The sequence below is a fragment of the Monomorium pharaonis genome, chromosome 4, assembly GCF_013373865.1.
Source record: "Monomorium pharaonis isolate MP-MQ-018 chromosome 4, ASM1337386v2, whole genome shotgun sequence".
In the NCBI taxonomy this organism is placed as follows: domain Eukaryota; kingdom Metazoa; phylum Arthropoda; class Insecta; order Hymenoptera; family Formicidae; genus Monomorium; species Monomorium pharaonis.
The window spans coordinates 12,002,619-12,016,680 of NC_050470.1; the positions used below are offsets into that span (position 1 = coordinate 12,002,619).

A 14,062-nucleotide genomic window follows, 5' to 3' on the forward strand; every position below is an offset into this window, starting at 1 on the left:
GATATAAAAAAAAACAAATACACGTGCGAAGTAGATCGTGAAATATTAAAGTATTGTAGTTGTACTCACTGTGAAGGTATAGAATCCGTCAGGTATTGGTTGACCGCCAAACTTAATGCTAAGGGTATAGTCTCCCGCATCGGCAACAGTGTAATAAATGTTAACTGTGCCATCGCCGTTGTCTTCTATGTCAATGTCAACGACTTCACTGAAATCACAGACCGAGACATATTATTCAGAGATTAAAATATAGAACAGAGATCTATATTCACACACAAGAAATTTTCATGACACCGTCTTATAACTTCATTCAACAATAAGTTACGCACATTTCGTGTATTTGTTTGCCATACTATTTTCAAATTGTTTAAATTTTTCAATTTTTAATTAAAAAATTTAAATTTTTTTTTATTTCTTAAAAATCAAATTTTAATTCAGTAACCGTGTTTTTATAGCAAAAAAAATAAGATTTAGTTATCACAGCAATAAAAAGATTTTAAAGCTTTACTAAGAAAGTTTTTCTTGTGTATATACATAAGTTAGAGTAACTTATTTAAAAATAGAAGAAAGAAAATAGAAAAAATAAAGAAAGAGAAAATACTTTTTCTCTTCACACATAAAAAATTTTAATTTTTAAGAACCAACATTTTTGTAGAATATATGTACAAAATAATAAACAAATCGGATAATACAACAATTTACTTTTATATCTGTGTGTGTGTGTGTGTGTGTGTGTATACAGTGAAAAAATTTGTGTTAAATTTAATAGATATCGCATGTCCAAAACAGTCCACAGAAATTTTTGGTTAATTTAACATATTAAGCATATGTCAAATAGCAACATAAATATTATGTTATATTTTAACATAAAAATAAATGTAAATTTTATAATTTGACATAATTTTTATGTAACAATTTAATGAAAAAATTATGTCAAAGCAACACATGTAACATGTTACCTTAACATTATAATAATGTTAATGTAACATATATAAGTGTAATAATAACACATTATATATGTTATTTTAACATGATTATAATATTATTTTAACACGTTATATATATTAATTTAACATATTATATATGTTAAATAATAATTATTCTAGAAATGTTAAAAAAGTTTTTTACAATTGCATATATAGATTGTTCCAGGATCATCGATAAAAACTTTATGTGTGTATATTATTGGAATCAGTCCCATATTATAATATGTGAATGCAATTGTACTTGGCTCTCTGTTCTTGGCAAGCCCCCTTTATTTACCTAGTAGGTAAATCTTTTTTTACGAGAAATGCGCCATCTCGGAGTAGATAGTAAAGTCCTCAAAAATGAAATGGTCCTTGTTGAAACTCAATTATAGAGTAAATTTAACATTTTTTTCTGTCAATTTTAACAGATAAATCCTATCATTAATAATAAGGAACATATTTATTGTGTAAAATTAAAAGTACGTGCACATTGTGTTACTTTTACACATTTTTTCATAAATAAATCATTTTTTAATAAATCATGTTTATTATAGGAAATACTAGACGTAATGTGGCATCTTGTCACAACTGCCTGAACTGCACACTTGGAATAAAGAATTTGGCCCGTTCTGAAGTGTGTTCTTAAAAGAAGACAGTTTGCCAACTTGAACAACATGGGATATCAAAGATGAATAATGAGGTAACAGCTGTGTACATGACTGTCAGCATTCAGAATGCATTTACAGTCGATTTGATTAGAGTTGTGACAATCTTTTGGAGGGCATGCGTCCGGTTACGTATAAACTTATACAATACGTAGATGGGATAGGAAGTGCATGTTTCTTTCTTGAAATCCCAAAATATTCACGAAGGACATGATAGAATAAATGTCTGGCATTACAGCACGTGGACAGTGCAATAATGTTGCAAACAAACTTGATTACAAAAAACTAAATATCTTCTAGTAAGTCTTAATAGCAAAATAGAAAATTATTAATTTTTACACGATAGAAATTATTATTTAATTTTGTTAGAATATAGATAAAATATTATCTTAAACTTTAGAATTTTGTAAATTGTTTTTCTAATAATAAATAAATAAAATTTATAATAATAAATAGATAAAATATGACGACTGTAAAGATTCCAAACAAATTTTAAGTTCAAGTTACATTGCGTGTCCACAATTAATTTTATACGCAATATAATTATACAGGCAGTTAAATTAAATTATATTTAATTATATTTAATAAAATAATAATGTTCCAACGTTTTCTTCTAAAATTTTACTTATTTTTTTCAATGTATAATTTTTTCATCGAACAAGTTAGTAAGATATTACCAAATGTACACCTAACGAAAGCTTCTAAAATATTTTACATTTAAAACCGACTTGCCACTTTGTATTTTAATTTATACTTGTAAATATTATGGTGTGAACATTTGGGATGGTTTCTCGGCCGGTGGAGATGAGCACAAAAATTCTGTTGTGTATATTTTAGAAGCACATAAAGGTGCAAAGATTTTAAGACGAGAATCACTTCGCTATCTCTATTTTAACTGGCACTTTACTCTTGCAAATTCACATCGGGGGTGGATTCTCGGCTGATGGGGATGAGCACAAAAATCCTGTTGTGCATATTTTAGAAGCACGTAAATGTAGAAAGATTTTGAGACGAGAATCATTTCGCTATTTCTATTTTAACTGGCACTTTATTCCGGTATATTTGTGATATATCGATCTTTTTTGTTGTATAGCTTCTAAATTATTACAGATAAGCTAATTTCATTTAATGCGTTTGAAAGCACATAAGAAGCACGTAATTCTACCGTAGTAATTTTTTGGTCTTGCGTATAATTTTAATGAGTGGGGATGCTAACTTAACAGACATATTGCATTCAACTACATAGCTTACAAATCTCTATTTTGATTCATTATATATATTAATATTGTACTTAATATTAAAAGTATATAATTTTATTTTAATGTTTAAATCGTATAACTTTATTTTCAAATTATTATATTTTAACTTAAAACAAACTAAAAACTGAATCTATGTTTGTAGTCCAGATAGGAAAATTGTGAAATAAAGGTGAATTCGAACTGATTCAATTAGTTTTAATCATTGGTTCTTATCTGTAGTATTAAATTTGATTTACGGATGTAAAAGTAAAAACCAATGATCAAACCTAGTAATTGAAACATTCCGAATCCTCTCGTATCGCCACATGCTCCTTACGTGATGCCAGTAGGAGGTAGAAAAAAAGTGAGATAGAGTGTCTGGTGAATTCGGGCATCTTCAAGAGATAGCCAAACAATCAATTCTGCAGATGCATGTTGTTATAATTGTAATTTTAGATTTTGTCAATCTATTTACACATAATATTGAAACAGAATGTGTGTTTCTTTGCCAAATTTTTATATAAGAAAGTTTGACATAATTCTATAATTTAATGCTACAATAATTTCTAAAATAATTACAAAATTAATTTCTGAAATATATTTAGCCTAATTGTGCAGAGATGATTCTCACTAATACTACAATTATACAGGAATATATTTTAAGCAATTTTTCCAAGAGGAGAGTCCCACTTGCCTACAATCCCAATTGCCTACAGCTTCGTTTGCACACAAATTTAGCAGAGCTGCTCGATTGCCTACATTCCCGATTGCCTACAATCTCGATTGCCTACAGCTTCGTTTGCACACACGAAAATAACACAGTCACACAAAAAAAAAAGTGGTTGGTCCGGCGGACTAGACTAGTCAATCCTTATGTATTTCGACCCGCTGAATCCGAATCTAAAGTCAGAATTGCAAAGTTAGCTCGCATTTTCTAACCTCAAAAAAAATTTTTTTTTAAATATTGGTCCGGCAAATCAGACTAGTTTATTCTTATGTATTTTAACCTGCTGAATCCAAATCCAAGGTCAGAATTGCTGAATTGACTTATTTTTTCCTAACCTCAAAAAAAAAAATTTTTTTTTAAATGTTGGTCCGGCGGACCAGACTAGTCTATCCTTATGTATTTTGACCCGCTGAATCCAAATCCAAAGTCAGAATTGCTGAATTAGCTCATTTTTTCCTAACCTCAAAAAAAATTTTTTTTAGGTTAGGAAATGCAAGCTAACGTTGTAATTCTGACCTTGGATTCGAATTCAGCGGGTTAAAATACATAAGGATTGACTAGTCTGGCCCACCGGACCAATATTTTAAAAAAAATTTTTTTTTAGGTTAGAAAATGCGAGCTAACTTTGCAATTCTGATCTTAGATTCGGATTCAGCGGATCGAAATACATAAGGATTGACTAGTCTAGTCCGCCGGACCAACCACTTTTTTTTGTGTGCCTGTGTAATTAAAAAAGAATTTTTTTTGTGGTTAGAAAATGCGAGCTAACTTTGCAATTCTGACCTTAGATTCGGATTCAGTGGGTCGAAATACATAAGGATTGACTAGTCTAGTCCGCCGGACCAACCACTTTTCTTTTTGTGTGCCTGTGTAATTAAAGTACAAGAGTAGGATTGCACACATGACATTATTGCGCCCATACACATTGCACACACAAAAATATTAGCATTAATTTTTTCATTGCTAAATGTTACATAAATTAAATTTAGAATTAATAATTTCTAAAATTAGATTTACAATTATAACGCAATATGTCCTACATTACATCTTGAAATTAAAATGATAGTAAAAATTTTCTGCATGCATTTCTATCTATATTATAAAAAATTTTTGTAAAATTACAACTATAAATAGTAGATAATTTTGAGACCAACTATAATAGTTGTTAATTTTCTTGTGTTTATAATTTTGAAGTATACAAGTAAAAATAAATTAATTTGTCATAAATTTGTTTACGGTGTATACACAAGTGTAAAAAACAAATTAAGAAATTATTGCAAAATTTATATACAAAATTACATACACATAAAAATTTACAACTATTAGAGTGGGTCTCAAAATTGCCTCCTGTTATAGTATTATATATTGTAATTTTACTAAGATTTTGTATAGTATATGTAGAAAATTTTTTGTTTCTTGAATTAAATTTCCTATAAAATTTCAAGTCGAAATGTTTAGCATCATTGTATGCGTGTATATGTGTGTGAGTGCATGTGATTTTAATTAAATTAGAAAACTTGCAGAGAAAGAGAATTCTCTGTAACTATAACTTTTGCTTTTCGTATTCCGATTTCTTATTAAAAAATCTCTAATAAGCAGTAATGTTACATTTTTCTTTTTTTTTCTCTTTTACATGTGCCACTACACAAAGTACTTACAAATTAATGTTACGATTTCCAAAGTTTTTTTATTTTAATATAAAACAAAGTCGATTTTTTTGTCAATTTTAATAATACTTTTGCGCTATTGCAACAAAACTTAGAGAAATTAGGTATTACTAACATCATAAAATATACTCTTTATTCTATCTTGCATGTTTTTCCTATCTTATAATCTGTCTTATCAATAAATGCCACTCTGACTTTATGTTTAAATCGTTTTTAGTAGACTTCATATAGAAAAAAATTCATAAATTATGACTCTTTATTTCTTTAATTACCTAAGAGTTATGTTTTTATCAGTATTAATGCAGTTTAATTTATGAGAAATAAAGAAATACAAAATTTTGAAAGTAAATTTCAAAAGAAATTCTTTTCCATGCAGCATAAAGTAAGTTGAAACCAAATATTAAAATTGGATGCACAAAAAAATTTTCTCATTTCTATTAGCAATTGAGGATTATTGCTGAAAAATAATATCTATATATATTGTTATGAAATCAATTTTCTCACTTCCCAAATAATCATTTCCCTTGGCATTCGTTCACTGTCGGCGTCAAGTTTTATTAAAAGTATATTTCGTTTTCGGATTAAACCAGACTGACATTTAATTTCAATGTTGTGATATACGGTAGTCGACACAGATACTGCGTACGATTAACCAGAGATTCGCGACAAACCACTTCGTACATGATATTCATAATGGCAAAGTGCCACGATTCAGATTTTCTACCGGATTTGTTACACGATTTACGACTGACTAGTCATTAACGCCTTTACACTCCAGGTAATCTTAATAAACGATATTATGATTCAAAATGTAACAACATATATTTATTTTGTCTGTTTTTTCTTTACATTGTTTTCCTATATTGTTTTTCTAAATTGTTTGATCGGTATTATTCGGTATTAATTTATATTCTTACTATTTAACAAACCAAGAAGTGCAATATACTGATTATCTAGAAAAATAATTAACAAGATATAGAGTTATATAATTAAAGTTTGTTTGAAATAAACAGTAAAAAAAATATAAAAATATAAAATATAATATAGTATAACTGTAAGAAACATGTGGTATAATGTCACAGGAATAAATTAACAATTTATTATAATTTGTTCAACTTTTATATCCTGAAAAAAATACAGCAATAAGAAATCTTTCTCGAGTTTGTCTGTGAATTAAAAATAAATAAATCGCGACGGCACGATTTTAAAACAAGATGAAATTTTTGTCTAGAATCTTACGTGGAAAGATCGAAAATGTAAATGTGAGGAATGCGATAAAAATATAAATCGCCCCCGTAAGTATTGTAACAAAAATATACAGAAAATTATAAAAAAAATGTGTGATTATTATTAGGAATTATAAAAATTTTGCAAAGACTTTAATGTATATATTAAATCAAAGAGGCGTATACATAAATAAAGATATTAGAGCTTATCAATTTTCTTGCAGAAAGAAATAAAGATACATAAAAAAGATACACATAAAAAAGACATAGTAGATAAATAAAAATTAAGTTAAAGATAAAATACTTCTGATTAATTTATATATAATATTAAATAATATATTTTTTAAGAATATGTGTCACATTTTAAATAATTCAAAAAATATAAGAATTTTATAGATTATTTTATTACCATATTTGAATATCTATGTAAAATTTGAGTATGTACAATTCTCTTATTGGTTTAAAAATTACTTAATTTTTATTTGTTTTTAATTTATACAAAATTGCATTTTATTTACTTATTTGCAAATTTGATGAGGAAATATTACAAATTTTGCATTAATAACATTTTAATAAATATTTAATATAAATATTTATGCATCCTGCCCGTTATCTGGACGGATGTAACCGGACAAAGGCTTTTTCTGTTAAAATCAGGTACTCTGGAATCAGAACAGATAAGGCAGCTGCCAGTGGAAAATCTACTTTGTTTTTAGAAGAGGATGGGATCTCCTAGTGGCAGTTGTTGATGCAGGAAGGCATAATAGACTCTAAATTCCATTGGTAGAACTTCGTTTAAGGACAGTTTTTTAGATTTATTAGAAAAAAGGGTTTAACTATGAGTTATTACTTTCATTACAATGTTCTTATTAAAAACGCTAAGAAATTATGTGTTGTTTTTATTTTTATTTGATTTAGTAACATTTTTTATGTATAATTTTAAATTTTTCTGAAATAAAACATTATTACTTTTATCAAATTTTGCTTATTAAAAAAGGTACAAAACTAAAAATTTTGAAACATGGGCTAACACTTTAATTATTATTGAGAAATAATATTAATAAAAAATATAGAGAAAAAGTATAATAAATCATTTACAAAATCGTAAATGTAAACGTTTTTTTCAATCTCAACACTATGTAATACACATTTAACACAGCAAACATTTGACCCGAAGTTCTCTAGAATCTTGTAAAAATAGGCCTTGATAAAATGTATATGCTGTGTTTTCATTATTCAAATGATTACCATAAGATAATTAAACTTTCATCATTATACATATATAATGGTGGAACTTGTGCAGGAATTTTCATTTTCTGTATCTGAGATTGTGATAGTCTATACATATCAACAGCCATTTAAACTTTCAAATGCAAAAAAAAAACATTTATGATACAATATATTTTGATACATAGCAAAAACAACTTTATTACATATTCACTAGTTATTTTGTAAAGTTATTTAAGTTAATAAAAACATTTTTTTTTAAGTTACAATTTACATACCAGATATTTTAAGAGCATAATGCTCATATTCACAAAATATTTTTCAAAACACGCCTGTGTCAGCAAAAATAGCCGTTTTGCTCATGGTTGCTAACAAGCTTAATGACAAAGAGTTTGACACATTTTCTGCTAAACGAGAGCAATGATATTACTTTAATTTTGCTACTAGCCTATAATTGGACCACTGCCCATATTTGGACTCTTTCCTCTATTATTATCATTGCTATCATCATTATTATTGTTATCATCATTATTATCATTATTATTACTATTATCATCACTATTACCATCACCGTTATTATTATTATTATCAGTATTATTATCATTATTATTATTATTAATACTAAACGGTCACATCACTTTTTTCAAACGAGACCGTCACACTGGGTTGTCGTGATCCAACGCAATTTTCGATGAGCAGTTTAAAAACTAAGTGTCCAAAGTTTCAGAAAAAATTCTGAAAGAAAATTCCAATAGAAAAATATTGTTGTGAGCGCGAGGTTTAGTCTCTGCGCTCCGGAAAAATCGACATTATTGATTGCTTCAGTCAGCTGTGTTCAGCGGTAACGCGCGTCGCCAGGCAATTTGCAAATAAATAAAATAACGTGAGAAGATCTCGAGACGTTATCTCGTGTGGACGTGCTTGGGAGATTGAACCTATAATCATATATTTCTAATAAAGTTCCTTTCTTGCTATATGTATGTATACGTGTGCTTATTTCGCCGCACCCGAGAGTGACAAAAAGAAAGATTAGTGAGAGTGAGTACTCTGGAGTCGTCTAAGCGCAACAATATATTCTAATTATAAAAAATTAATATTTTAATTATATTTATTTAAAAAAATTGTTGAAAAAATTTTTTGACAAAATTTTGACAATTTATGACAAAATTTTTTTTTAAATCACTTTTTGTTTAAGAAATCACTTCCTTAATTTTTAATATCTTCAGTTAAAAATTTAGGATTATACTCTCGAGATGTTATTTTAATAAAAAAAAATTCACAAATAAACTTTTTAAAAAAGGTATTTATTTTATATATTGCAGGATAACCAGGGCCGGTTCTGGATACTTGGCCGCCCGTATGCAAACCTATTTTTCGCCGCCCGCGTTATTCTGTTAAAATTATTTTTTCACATTACGTGGGGCGTGTTATATTATTTTTACACATTATTATCGTTTTACAAATTGAGAAATTTTGTTTCTTAATTTTTATAAAACATTAAGACTCCGAGGGCAGCCTTCGGCCGTCCGCGTGCGGAGCACGCGTTTGCCCTCTGCCAGGAGCGGCACTGAGGAGAACATTAATTTTTTACTAAAAAATTGCGTGGGTTTCAGTTGCCTACATTCCCAGTTGCCTACAGTTTTATTTGCATACAAATTTTGCAAAGGTGCTCGATTGCCTACGTGTTCGACTGCGTACATTTCGATTGCCTACAGCAATCGTTTGAACACACAAAAATAATTAAGGTAAAAAAGTATGATTGCACACATGATATTATTTCGCTTATACACATTGCACACATGACATTATTACGCTTATACACATTGCACAAATGATATTATTTCGCTCATACACATTACACATTACACATGATATTAATATGATGTGTGCAATGTGTTAATATTGTTTCGTTAGCTTATGAGTGCAATAATGTCATGTGTGCAATGATTTTGTGCGCAATAATGTCATGTGTGCAATGTGTATGAACGTATTAATATCATGTGTGCAATGTGTAAGAACGTATTAATATTATGTATGCAATGTGTATAAGCGAAATAATATCATGTGTGCAACGTGTATGAGCGTAATAATGTCGATGATCATGTATGCAATGTGTATGAACATATTAATGTCATGTGTGCAATGTGTATGAGCGAAATAATATCATGTGTGCAATCGTACTTTTGTATCTTAATTATTTTTGTGTGTGTAAACGAAGCTGTAGGCAATCGAGATGTAAGCAATCGGGTACGTAGGCAATCGGGCACCTCTGCAAAATTTGTGTGCAAACAAAGCTGTAGGCAACTGGGAATATAGGCAAATAAAACCTCTTAAAAATTAATGATTTTATTTAAAAAAATCAATTTTTTGTTAAATATCGGTGGACGCCTTTATCATACTTGGGTCACAATGATTAAACGTATTCTTTCAACAATTGCTAAACAGACGCTGACACTTCCCTTATTTAAACAAGCGCGTTTCTATCTGCAGTAGATATCTAAAATTGATTTTAGATGATATCACAAGTTTACATTTAGAAAGCGCGCCGAAAAATATCTAATTAATAAGTCATCACGGATTATGGTGACCCGGTGTGACTGCTTAGGGTTAAATATTATTATTACTATTAAATATTCACCATTAACTCAGACAGCACAAAATACTAAAAGATGACTATAAGACATCTTTTATTGTATTGTCGAAAAGACAACTTAAAAAAGACGTCTTTTCATCGACTTTTTATACTTGTCTTTTCGGCAAAGCAAAAAGTGGACTAAAAGATATCTATCCGCTCGTTCAGTTGGCGAAAGCAACATGCCACATGCGGATTTGTCCGCTAGTTAGTGCGCGGCGCCGTCGATAGGCGGCTTAACTCTCTCGGGAGCAATAGAGTGGGTATAAGGAGAGTGAAGCCATTGCTAGTTTTTCTCCTTGATTGGTTCCGCCATTTTACAATCTGTTTCCGCTAGCCAGCCAACCAGATCGCCTGAGCAGCCTGAGTAACTGACATACATATAACCTTACTTTTGTATTCGTGTAAAGTTAAGTGGTAAATTATTGTTTTTACGTTATAATTACTAAAATACCAATTTTAAAAGACCTAAAATTTTTAATTGTCTCTTAAGAATTGGAAAATTTGAAAATGTCAAGCGGATTGAAGAATAAATTATTCATTTACGTAGTTCAAATTTATGCGCCTCAGTTCCGCTGTCAATTGTATAATGGCGACTTCCGACTTATTGGCTTAATTCTTTTTATACCCACTCTAGGGAGCAAAGTGCAGCCGATCGGCTACATAAAGACCACCCGTAGCGTGGTTAAGACAAGCACAAATTAGTTTCTTGTTTCTATTCCATGTGGAAGAGAACTGCCACACACTACTTTTATAATTTACTCATTTTAATTGAGTGAACGATTCGCTATAAGAAAAGTGAATCGTTCACTCCAGTCAAATAAAGAGTTCACTTATCGAGCGAAAAATCCATACTTATAAGAAGTGAGATGTCACGCTACTTCGAATGGGCGTATTTTCACTATCGCTAAGACGACTAAGAGTTCCGGTAGACCAGTGCGATTTTGTGATGCACGATATCTAATGAGTGCTCTGCTTTTTCAAAAAAACAGCTCTCATTGGACATCGCGCGTCATGCATCACAAAATCGTACTAATCTGTCGGAGCCTTCAAAGATGTCTAATATCAGATGTCTTTTAGTCATCGGCTATAAGATGACTTTTTGTGGGACATAAGTCATCTTTAAGACCCGGTTCCACAACTCACGGTTAACTGCTAACGGGAGATTAATCGACTACCTATCTTTCTCTGTATTATTATCTAAGGAGAGACAGAAAATCTATTAACCTCCCGTTAGCAGTTAACCGTGAGTTGTGGAACCGGGCCTTAGTCATCTTTTCGTCGACTATAAGCTCTACTTAAAAGATGTCCGTGATGAAAATTTGTCATCTTTTAGCCGTCTTTTAGACGTCTTTGTGCTGTCTGGGAAGTATGTAAAAGCTTATTTGGATTTACTTATTCTGTTATTCATTTAGAATAGAATTCTAAAAACAATATCTTGTGACAAAGATTCATCGAAAACTTTATTTAAATAAAAATAAAAACCCTTAAAAAAATTTTGATGACTCCTATAAAAAAGCCATTTTATTAAGACAAAATGATTAAAATAATACCATCGGCGTGCTTTGATGCTCCCATGTCTCGCCGCATCGCGCCAATGCTTAAGAGGATGCTAAAGCCGTGTGTTTTACCGACATTCTGTATTTATTACTTAATTTCGAATTGAATTTACAGAATTGATAATCCTTTTACACTTTTAAAGTACGTACACAAATGAACCCGGGAACGATTAGATAAAGACCAAAAATGCAAAAAATTTTTTAAAGTTTATTTGTTCATAAAAATATTTGCTTCAAAATACAAGTTATGTAGCTTATACGTATAAATGGTGTTCCCGGGTTCGGAATAAATTGAGGAATAAGATTATAATCGTCAAATTACGATTACAAGCCGTACAAAAAAGATATTTTAAAAATAAAAGCGCTTAAATGAATAAAATTTTTGATTACATAAATATGTTTTTTTACGGCTTGTAAACGTAATTTGACAAATATAGTCTTATTCCTTCTATTCCAAACTGCGAGACACTATTTATTTGTAAGTATAAGCTATATAACTTGTATTTTAAAGCAAATTTTTTCATGAACAAGGATAAATAATGACTCTGCATTATCGACCTCAATCAAGTTTGATGGGCAGTTTAGCATCCTCTTAATAGAGTAAGCCGCATTATACACGGAAAAAAACAAGCACAGTTGTATTAACGTAACGTGTTTGGTTCAACAAGATTTAATTGGATTAAATAGAATTTCTGGTTATCATAATAAAATATTATAGTAACCAATTAGAATATTTAGGTCTAACAACGGTCAAATTTTGATTACTCCTGACACATTAACAGACACATATTCTGGTTTAGGTAACCAAATAAATTTGGTGGCAATTCTGGTTCTTCTTAGAATTATTTATTGCTTGTTGCGCTCTTCTCCGTAGATAATCGAAAGCGATACCGGTGCCGAAATCACGTAATTGTAAGGCAAAAACAAATTAGTAACAAAATCAAACTCGTAGTATGTTCTTTTTCGCTGCACTACTGCACTGGTGCAACAGGTTAGAGTAACACAAATATATTTTTTCTCGTTCTAACTTATTGCACCAGTATAGCAGTGCAGGGAAAAAGAATAGGCCGTCAGATCATCAGATGACACAATGCTGAGCATTTGAACAGAGGTATATAAATTTTCCACAGCACGTCCAAACTCGTTTACAATTTCTAGAAAACTCAACAATACGATCGTCAACTGAAGCAAGTAAATAAAATTGTGTTTAATTTTCCATCGTTCATTATTTATTAAAAATTTATTAATAAAACACTTCACACACCACACCACACCACACACACACACGCACGCACGCACGCACGCACTCAAATAGAACTCATTTTGTCCTGTAAACACGGGATTTGGAATAAATTCCGCTTCTCGAAAAACACATAAAAATAGCACATTATGTGACAACTCTTACGGAAAAAACACTCTAGTTTTGAGAGTTTACACTCAAAATTGATTGTTAATTAATACTCGATTTTGGGAGTTTACTCCCAAATTTAGGTGTATACGCTCAAATCTTGAGTATTTACACTAAAGATTGAGTGTTTATACTGAATTGAGTGTTTACCCCTTGTCCCAAATTATACTTAACTTGAATATTTTTTTAAGTGTTATTTTTAGTGTTTTTTCCGTAAGGGAAGAAAAGTAAAATTGGTCTTTTATGCACGAGTGCATTTATTCGCACGAGTGTCAAAGGGCGTTACGACCATTGCATACCGTAATTTTTGTTACCATATTTTTTGTTGTGCGTCGATTTTTTTATTTTCATCCTTTGAGTGTTTTAAGTTTTCGCAAATTAACAGATTAAGATTAGATTCGCGAAAGTGATGAAACATCGGTATATAAATGCCAGTAATGTTGAGTTAGTGTCTGCGAGAGTTACTATATGCGTATCAAGAGATGACGTCTGTGTGTGCTGAAATGTGACTGAAATGATCAAACGTACTGAAAAAGTAGTGGTGGAATGTTTTTCGTCCCAATTCACTATTTGCGAATTTAAAAAACTGTGCAAGAATATTAAAGTGCTGAAATCCGCGACTTTACTCACAGAAAAATGACACAGAAAAAGGAACCACTTTCAGCATGTAATAAAAAACATTTTTAACATTTTATATTTAAAAAAGTAGCGTCTGTATAGGAATTACTAAAAATCTTTTTAAAAG

The 14,062-nt window shown here is 30.1% G+C and overlaps 1 protein-coding gene across 6 annotated transcripts in view; it reads right to left on the reverse strand.

The window, feature by feature from the left end:
* Positions 1 to 14,062, reverse strand: part of LOC105831938 (filamin-A) — a 132,127-nt gene that overhangs the window by 35,854 nt on the left and 82,211 nt on the right. For all 6 annotated transcript variants that reach the window (XM_036285602.1, XM_036285600.1, XM_036285601.1 and 3 more), the window contains one exon: positions 70 to 208. In XM_036285602.1, coding sequence (XP_036141495.1) covers positions 70 to 208 — 139 coding nt within the window. The remainder of the gene's footprint in view (positions 1 to 69; positions 209 to 14,062) is intronic.